The sequence below is a fragment of the Eleutherodactylus coqui genome, chromosome 3 (assembly GCF_035609145.1).
Source record: "Eleutherodactylus coqui strain aEleCoq1 chromosome 3, aEleCoq1.hap1, whole genome shotgun sequence".
NCBI classification, from domain to species: domain Eukaryota; kingdom Metazoa; phylum Chordata; class Amphibia; order Anura; family Eleutherodactylidae; genus Eleutherodactylus; species Eleutherodactylus coqui.
In genome coordinates this window covers 303,598,319-303,608,954 of record NC_089839.1, presented here as the reverse complement: position 1 = coordinate 303,608,954, position 10,636 = coordinate 303,598,319, and the positions used below count along the sequence as shown (strand labels likewise).

The 10,636-nt window shown below is 42.7% G+C and overlaps 1 protein-coding gene across 1 annotated transcript in view; it reads right to left on the bottom strand.

Annotated features, from left to right (window-relative positions):
* Positions 1-3,765: 3,765 nt before the first annotated feature.
* Positions 3,766-10,636, bottom strand: part of DNAJB4 (DnaJ heat shock protein family (Hsp40) member B4) — a 40,247-nt gene continuing 33,376 nt past the window's right edge. Inside the window, exon 3 of the mRNA XM_066597830.1 lies at positions 3,766-7,467. Coding sequence (XP_066453927.1) covers positions 7,234-7,467 — 234 coding nt within the window. The 3' untranslated portion in view covers positions 3,766-7,233. The remainder of the gene's footprint in view (positions 7,468-10,636) is intronic.

The following is a 10,636-nucleotide window of genomic DNA, read 5'->3' as shown; positions in this document are numbered from 1 at the left end:
AAGAGACTGAGCCTTGATTCCGGAGCCTGTATTGTTGGGTACGTTGCAGAATAGTAGCCTTACATATCATGTTACTGTGTAGACTGCATTGGCAAAGTATTTGAAACAATGTTGCAACATTCTGAAACTGCCAAGTTAAAGTGATTGTACTGTTGATTCAGCTGCCGAGTAAAAACTGTTATTGTTTACTGCCATGTGTGCTTCGTCTCTTAAAGGAGTTAAGCCAAGTTATAAAGTTATTCTCTATCTACAGCATAGGTGATTACTTTATAATCGGTGGGGGTACGACTGCTGGGACCACACCGATTTCCTAAAGGCACCTACATAAATGAAGCGACAGCTTCACAGATTACTGAGCACTTGCACATGGCAAATTTCAGTGCTGCCATTGAAATGAATGTGTGATAGACATGATGATTAGTCAGCGTAAAATGTCTATCGATTTGTACTAAACTAGATGTATTACGCAGCTGCAATGACTTTTAACTTTGTGGAGGTTAATGGCCACACAATCTCATCATGGTATTTGCTGGACAATGGCATGGTGAAAGATGTGTGGTGTAATGTTAGCTGAGTACATAAAGTTGCACAAGCAGCCTCTAAGAGTTAAAGGTCATAGTGTTATATGTATACCTGTATTCAATACTGAGTGTTTTCCTAGCCCTTTTCCACCCCCCACCCCCCCACACACACACACTGAAGTTACTTAAACAATGAGTTGTCACACACACAGGAATTCCTTAAGGTTGCCTGCATGCTAAGAAGACAAAGTCCAAGCTACATCGGACTTGAGGAAGGGTGGGCAGAGAGGCGGGAGATTCTATATGATCCGACAAATGAGAATCTTATATGTTACTGATGTAATCTGTTGCACGCCCATTAAAGGGCAGGTGTCATGTGTTATAATAAAAAGCCTGAGGCTCTACACATTGTAGAGACTCTCCCAGCTTAGACTGATACCTTACGTCTGATCTGGTCGATGATGTGTGCACACTATACAATTTGGAAGCTACAGAATACCCCGAAGCCTGCTGGAGGAAAATATGATCCAGCACAAATGTAACAGTGGCATGCATGCACAACCTCGCTTCAGTCATCCATGGACCTTCAGGACCTCCATTCTTGAGATCGATGGGGGTCTCAGTTGTCGAACCCTCACCAATCATAAATGCATCCCCTAATCTGTGTGCAGCGTCCCGTAGGGTGACCCCGAACACATGGCATACGCTGAAGATCTGGGAGAGCAAGCTGCTGGCTTGTCACGGCAGCACTTACCACGCTCCCTCCCGGAGGGACGCACGCAGCCAAGGCCAGGGAAGCACTGGGCCTCTTCCGGACATCCCTAGGATAGGGATTCCCAATAGATGATAGAACAGGAATTGTGGTTGTCACAAGTGACGCCACGATTCCAGTACCCCCCGGCATGAACATTGGCGGGGAGATAAAGGAGCCACAGACAGTGATATATAGTACCTCAGGTCCCCGGGAATGGTCAGGGCCTGGAATAACTTTACTGGAATAAACATTCCAAATGATACAAGGCAAAAATATACAGTGTTCCAAGTGCAGGTCGAATTGGAAATTTAAATAGACAAACTTGAAGATGAGTACCTCCACTCAGCGATTCCAGACTTTAGGACGCCTGTGTGTGTGTGACAACTGTAGATAAGTACCTCCACCCAGAGGTCCCAGACTTCAGGACGCTTGAGCGTGAACAACTGAGTAGAAGAGTACCTCTGCACTGGGCCTTGTGTAGGAAAGGCTTAGGACTAGCTCACGCTCTCTCTCTCTCTGGGGCTCACTTACTGCTCATGCTGATCCTTGTGCTTGGGAAATCTCTCCTTCTCTTCCATCTTCAGCACATGAGGACTGAAGGTGCTTCCATGTGCCTCCATACTTTGCTCTTAGGCGGTACTAAAGATGGAGCTCTAGATGGAAGCCCTTTCCTGCTCTCAAGCACTCACATTTATACCCTCTCTAATATCACGTGACAGAATAGAATTGATACATTTACAGACAGTCAGCTCACACTTTACAGACATTAACCTCTCATTTGCTGAAGCTGTGCAATACACATAACAGAATGAAAAGACAATTTTGCACAGAGCATCTACATATAACATACATGTATGCCTTAATGAGGGGGCCAAAAAAGCATGTACTGGGCCACTACAGTTAATAATGATAGTAAACTTTATTTGTATAGCACCAATATATTCCGCAGCGCTTACATAGACGTGGAATACAGAAAGACAAAAAATACAAAAATTACAGAACCAGGGATACATAGTAATCAGTTGATGGAAACAATAGGGGTGAGGGTCCTTCTCCAACGAGCTTACATACTACAAATAGTGGGGTGATACAGAACGTAAAGGGCTGGAGATGTGCATAGTATGGCGGGGTGGAGAGTGACGGATTCTTTACACATAGACAATGGTCAGACATTTGGCCGTGTGACGGCAGAAACGGTTGAACTGCAGGAGCGGTTTATAATGCCTAGCAAGGATTGCAGTCAATAGGTCAGGGAGCATGTTATCAGGCGGAGTACAGAGGGGTTTGTTTAGGGAATGCGGTATGCCTCCCTGAAGAGGTGCGTTTTTAGAGCACGCCTGAAGTTCTGCGAGTCCTGGATTGCTCGGGTATCCTTTGGTAGTGCGTTCCAGAGGACCGGTGCTGCTCTGGAGAAGTCATATGCTGAGGAGCTGGGAGGGCAAGATGCAGGTTTGTCATGGTGGCACTTACCACGCTCCCTCCCGGAGGGACGCACGCAGACAAGGCCACGGCAGTTCTGGGCCTCTTTTGAACACCTCTAGGATTGGGATGCCCAATGGATGGTAGTAGAGGGATTGTAGTATCACAGGTGACGCCACCGTTCCAGTACCCACCAGCATGAACACAGGTGGGGAGATAAATGATCTACAGACAGTGTAGCTCAGGTCCCCGAGAACGGTCAGGGCTTGGAATAACTTTACTCGAATAAACACTCCAACGATACAAGGCAAAAATATAGTGTTCCAAGTGCAGGTCGAATTGGAAATTTAAACAGACAAACTTGAAGATGAGTACCACCACACAGCGATTCCAGACTTTAGGACGCCTGTGTGTCTGACAACTGCAGATGAGTACCTCCACCCAGAGGTCCCAGACTTCAGGACGCTTGAGCGTGAACAACTGAGTAGAAGAGTACCTCTGCACTGGGCCTTGTGTAGGAAATACTTAGGACTGGCTCACGCTCTCTCTCTGTGGCTCACTTACTGCTCATGCTGATCATTTCGCTCGGGAAATCTCTCCTCCTCTTCTATCTTCAGCACATGAGGGCTGAAGGTGACCCCATGTGCCTCTGTACTTTGCTCTTAGGTGGTACTAAAGATGAAACTCTAGATGGAAGCCCTTTCCCGCTCTCAAGCACTCACATTTATGCCCTCTCTCACACCAGGTGACAGGATAGAATGGATACATTTACAGACAGACAGCTCACACTTTGCAGACATTAACCTCTCATTTGCTGCAGCTGTGCAAAATACATAACAGAATGATAAGACAGTTTTGCACAGCGCATCTGCATAAGACAGACATGTATGACATTATGGATGGGGCCAGGAAGGCATGTACAGGGCCACTACATGTGCATAGGAGATAATGTTATAACTTGGCACAACCCCTTTAATCCCCCCACATGTTGGCATCCCCCACAAAACTGTCTGTGATTCTTGGCCTATGAGCTCATACATTCATATGATATAAAAGAATCAAAAACACCGCCACAAAGCAAATACTTTTAATAAAAACAAATAAAAGGCACATAAAAATGTCCTTCTCATCTGGTATAAGCTCTAAACCCCGACACATCTCCAGCATGATGAGGCATATACTGACTGCTAATGTAACAAAATATATAGATTTAGATCGATTTTTTTATTCTAAAGTGCATTACAAGCGCCCTAATACGACGATCTCACTGGGATCCCTCAGTCCGTGTGACCCTACTGGAAATCTCAGAGGGTGCCGAACCCTGCTGGCTGCCAGCAGTTGCCGTAAGGGTGTATTCACATGAGCGAGTGCGACGGAGGTCAGTGAAAATCCGACTGTTTTCCAGCAATTTTGCGTTCAGTCTTCGTACATGTGCGATGTGTTTTGCTGTAAATACTTACATTTTGCATCGGATTTACTTTCAATTTTTACACGCGTTTTTTGCGCAACTTGAAATAAAAAATCTCATATGGTTTCAATGCATCACATGGCATGCAGGCGTGATGTGTTTTTTTACACTCCCACAGAACATAATGGGCGATTCTTGAACCCGAATTGTATAGAAATAGGACACGCTGCGATGTTTCTATGTTGGACTATTGCTCCGGGATAAAAATCGCTCATGTAAATGAAAACAATGAAATGAACGGGTCCTTTTCATACGCGATTTCTGTCCATACCGCGATCGGACACATGGAAATGTGAATACAGCCTTACAGGGGTTTCCCAGGGAGAATACTATTGATGACCTATCCTGAGTATAGGTCATCAGTAGTTGATCGGCTGGGGTCCGTCGCTGAGGACCCCAACCGATCAGCTGATTGTGCGCCCGCTGGCAGCGCCACAATTACACAGAGGTTGGAGCGGAAGCAGCAGAAGTCTCTGCTCCGACCTCCATCAAGTGGCCGGAGCTTGTAACTGCAAGGGCGCCTCTCATTGGAATCAGTGCTAGCTGGGCCTGCAGTTACAAGCGCCGGCCACTTGATGGAGGTCAGAACAGAGACTACCGCTGCTTCCACTCCGACCTCTGTGTAACTGCAGAGCTGCCAGCGGGTGCACAATCAGCTGATTGGTCACAGTCCCGAACGACGGACCCCAGCCGATCAGCTACTGATGAGCTATACTGAGGTGACCCTTTAAACTCCTGGAGTTCTCAATGTTTTTTGACTCAGTTACTTACCTGCGTTTGAGCTACAAGGAGAGTAAATGATGTACATTCACAACCGTGAAACCGTTCCTGACCAGTCCAGCAGCCTGCTTCATTTACCGTAAAGGGAAGCGGTCAGGAGACTCGTGCTAAGTGAACCGCAAGCGCAACGAAATACTGACAGCTACAGTATGTTCTACTCTGAAAGGTTGCAACATTTCAGAGAAATTATAGAAGCAGATTTACTATTCCCGTCTGATAGTGCAAACTTAGACTAGACAGTCTTTTAATGTATCACAGCGGATCTGTTGAATGATAAATCTGGAGCCTTTTTTGACCATCTAATCTAATACTCCCTAGTAATTGGCTTACTTTACACATAAAATTGCTCAAAAGTTTGGTGCAATTTTTGGAGAATAGTGTCACATTTAGGCCACACCCCTTTTTCACAAAGCCTCGCCCCATTGTCAGAGGAGATGTAAAAAGTGTCAATAGTAAATCTACAATATAGGTTGCAAACAAGCCAGGAACGTAGAGTAGAGTCCTCTGGACCACTACCTGCCATCATCTCCCCACCCAGCTCAGACAGATTGACAGGTCTGCCCCTATATGCGTATAAGGACAGGCTAAACCACATGAGGGACAGCTATCGGTTTCAGTCTGCAGCATGGCACTGGTAGTTTTCTCCTAAGAGCAGCAGCATCTTAGAGTAAAACATAGCTGTTTGTAACTAGGGAGCCTTTGCTACCCATGGTTAAGGTGGCATGAATCTCCTGATAGGTCCTCTCTCAATGGGAACTCCACCTGCAAAACCAAGCCTGGCCACTGCAGTAAGAACGGAGCTGTCTGCTTCCTACTAACTACTGATGACCTAACCTGATAATGAATACTTTACAACCACACAACCCCTTTAAATAAAAATACATTGGGGTGTAGTCAGAACAGAGAGGTCATGTAATTCATCCAGTAACGGCGCCACTCTTGTCTATGGACTGTTTCTGATATTGCAGCTCAGCTCCATTCAAGTGGTGCTGTGTCTGGAAGAAACAGTCATGCCACCACCTTGAGAGAAGTGCCAGCAGCAATAAGACCAACTCAGCAAGGCCATATCTGCACTTCCATGTTACGTTCTTCTTGGGAGTCAGCAGATTATTGTCGGTATTCTGATCTGATGAAGATCATTTCCTAATATAAATGCACTAAACCACAACATTAGCATTTAGTGCCCACCAGCTCAGTGTCACCTCCCTCTGTGTCCCTCTCCATGCCAAAGAGTTGCCCCCTATAGCCGTCCACTTCCCGTCTATCTATATCTTCCAGTTATAAAGATGTTTATACTTGGACTGAAAGTGTACCTAAAGGGACTATCCAGGACTTTACTATTAGTGACCCTTCCTCAGTGTCTGACAGCTTAATGTGTTTTCCTCCTATTCGATAAGCGCCCAGTGTGAGGTGCAGAATTATGGGCAAGTCAGGGAATAGTTCGCAGTCTGGCAAGTATTTGGTTAATAATAATCTCACGTGTATGGGGCATGAATAGTTGATCGTAAGGCTTGGATTTTAGGCTTGTCGCCAGTATCCTCAGGATAGGCTATCGATAGTTGATCGGTTGGCAACTACCACTCGGGATCCCCGCTTCTCAACACACCTCCGGGCCAGCTGTCAATATGAAAGCAAACAGCGCTATCAGTATTGCAGTGGCCGGGGTTGTTACTGCAGACGGAACCCCCATTGAATTCTACAGGAGCTGTTCCTGTAGTACCAAGCTTGGCCACCGCAATGCTGACAGCACTGTCTGCTTCCTGTGCTGTCTGAACAACTGCTTCCATTACAATTACCATGTATACTTTGGCTAACTGTACCAGATTGGAGTATCAATTTTAGCAAATATATAGGTTTTAGAGCAAAATTCGGGAAAATAAATAGTCTTCCTCTATAACAAATGTGTAAAATTATGAAACTCACAGAACACCTAAACTTCTTGAACGCTGTAAGGGTTGAAGTCCAATAGTGGATATACCGTCAGTCTAATATGTAAGAACTACTGCAGAGTTGGCGTCATCACCATTAATATGCTATTTGCAAGCTTCCTGAATATAATTACCAGCTCTATAATAAAAGAAATGCTCCTATATTAAAACACCCGTCATGAGTAAGCCCGTGAAACCAAAAAAATGGCAATAGCGTAAAACGTTCCTCCCCAGAGATATAATACTGAACATATATGGCCCTCCGGACAGCGGAGTGTAATACACGGTTTATGATCTTGTAGTCTGCCTGGAGGCTTCCTATGATGTATGAATGTGCTTCGGCTGTCTTCTCACCCCCGGCCTCTAGGACACGGGCAAGTGCCGTTTCAGGATCTCCCTTGATGACTGTGGAATGCTGTCTGGGAACATGACTTCAAACTCAACCAGAAGGTCTCCACGTTGATCTGGGTTTTTTGGAAAAGGGAGTCCGTACCCGATAATCCTTCGCCTCATTCCCGGTTTAACGACTTCGTTTATAGTCATGGGGATGTTCCGGCCCTCTAAGGTGGGCACCGTGATGGAGCAGCCGCACAAAGCCTGGAATGATAGAAGATACGGCGCATTATACAAAGTCACAGACAAGATATTGCTGAATTCTATAGAAGTTGATACAAAGATGCTTTTACATGATTGTTGGGAACAATCACTCCTCTGAACCTTCATTCTCCAGACAACTGGGCTGGGTCAAACCACCAACAATCAGCCGATGAAGGACCAAGGGCTCGTTAGCCGGCTGATTGACTTTCAGCAAGCATGAAAATGCTCACTGATCGTCTGTACATCTTCCCGCTTTGCTGGAAGCAGAGTACAGAGAAAGTCTATGGAGTCCTACACTGGTCGCTGATGCCAGCTCAGATGAGCGCTCTTGCTTGCTCATTTTCATGATTGGTGGGGGTCTCAGCTCACAGTCCTCCACCAATCGAAACGTCTGACTTGTCAGAAGTTTACAAAAAGTTTAGTTATACTTTATCCAAAGATCCTGGACCCCAGTTCAAGACGTGTCACAAGGTCCCTTACTATTATTTGTCATTCATGGTACTGTTGAGCATTGGGGGGAGGGTTTGGGTCCCTTTAATGTACCAGATTCATTAGAGTGATGACCGTGGAGGAGGTTGACTATCTAATGTGCATTAGGGTGTTACAGCGTACCCTGCTGGCTGACATCAGAGGAAAGAAAGATTGGACATGTTGTATTTTCCAGATGTCCATTGCTTTGTCTTCACAGGAAATAAGCTGCCGCCAGAGGAGTCCAGCAGCGGTTTATTTCCTTCTCAATATTGTGAATATATGCAGACTCAGCAGAAATCAGCATATATGTGTATGGGGGGGGGGGGTGAGGAGGACGACAGATGTCTAAGGACTATGGCCACCTTTAAACTCCAGGGTTCGGGTGTGTCTGAAACCCGTACAGTTATGCCTCTAAGTATAATATATAGCATTAATTTGGTCCAACCTGAAAACTACTATTTTAAAGGAGTTTTCCAGGTTTACAGTATTGATGACCTCCTTCAAGATAGGTCATCAATAGCAGATCGGCAGAGGTCCGACCCCTGGCACCTATGCTTATAAACTGTTCACTAGAGCTGCTATGCTGCAAGCACACAGCTCCGTACACTGTGCAATGGCTCAGAGTGGTACTGCAGGCACATTCCCATTGACGAGCTTAACAGTATAGGGAGCTGTGTGTCCGCCACATATGGCTCAGTCAAACAGCTGATTGACGGGGTTCCGGTATTGGATCCCTGACAATCCGCTATTAATTAGTTATCGTGCAGATAGTATAAACATGGAAAACCAAATAGATAGCTAGATATGAGATAGATAGATAGATAGATAGATAGATAGATAGATATGAGATAGATAGAGATAGATAGGATATAGATAGATAGACATGAGATAGACATGAGATAGATAGATAGATAGATAGACAGACATGAGATAGATAGATAGATAGATAGACATGAGATAGATAGATAGATAGATAGATAGATAGATAGATAGATAGATAGATAGATAAGATAGATAGATAGATAGATAGATAGGAGAGAGATAGATAGATAGATAGATATGATAGATAGTTGGATAGATAGATAGACATGAGATAGATAGATAGATAGATATGAGATAGATAGTTGGATAGATAGATAGACATGAGATAGATAGATAGATAGATAGATAGATAGATGATAGATAGATATGAGATAGAGATATGAGAGAGATAGAGATATGAGATAGATAGATAGATAGATAGATAGATAGATAGATAGATAGATAGATAGATAGATAGATAGATAGATAGATAGATAGATATGAGAGAGATAGAGATATGAGATAGATAGATAGATAGATATGAGATAGATAGATAGATAGATAGGATATAGATAGATAGACATGAGATAGATAGAGATAGATAGATATGAGATAGATAGATTAGAGAGATAGATGATAGATAAATAGATATGAGATAGATAGATAGATAGATAGATATGAGATAGATAGTTGGATAGATAGATAGATAGATAGATAGATAGATAGATAGATAGATAGATAGATAGATAGATAGATAGATAGATAGATAGATAGATAGATAGATATGGGATAGATAGATAGATAGATATGGGATAGATAGATAGATAGATAGATAGATAGACATGAGATAGATAGATATGAGATAGATTGATAGACATGAGATAGATAGATAGATATGAGATAGATAGTTGGATAGATAGATAGACATGAGATAGATAGATAGATAGATAGATAGATAGATAGATAGATAGATGATAGATAAATAGATATGAGATAGATAGATAGATATGAGAGAGATAGAGATATGAGATAGATAGATAGATATGAGATAGATATGAGATAAATACAGATAGATAGATAGACATGAGATAGATAGATATGAGATAGATAGATATGAGATAGATAGATAGATAGATAGATAGGATATAGATAGATAGACATGAGATAGATAGAGAGATAAATATGAGATAGATAGATTAGATAGATAGATAAATAGATAGATAGATATGGGATAGATAGATATGAGAGAGATAGTTGGATAGATAGATAGATAGATAGATAGATAGATAGATAGATAGATATGAGATAGATAGATAGATAGATAGATAGATAAATAGATATGAGATAGGTAGATAGATAAATAGATATGAGATAGATAGATATGAGAGAGATAGAGATATGAGATAGATAGATAGATAGATATGAGATAGATAGATAGATAGATAGATAGATAGATAGATAGATAGATAGATAGATAGATAGATAGATAGATAGATAGGATATAGATAGATAGACAGGATATAGATAGATAGACATGAGATAGATATGAGATAGATAGATACAGATAGATAGATAGACATGAGATAGATAGATATGAGATAGGATATAGATAGATAGATAGATAGATATGAGATAGATAGGAGATAGATAGATAGATAGATTAGAGAGATAGATAGATGATAGATAAATAGATATGAGATAAGTAGTGCAGATAGATAATAATATGTGACTAGACACAGCAGAGATGTGGTATGAGCCATCCATTTCATTGCGGTCTGTGTAATGGGATTTGTAATGCATCCATCTAGTATAATTGGGCAAAACTTGTTCCCAACGGATCTGTACAATGAGAGACTGAAATCTGTGCCATATATCCACTGAGGGAATAGCATGATGT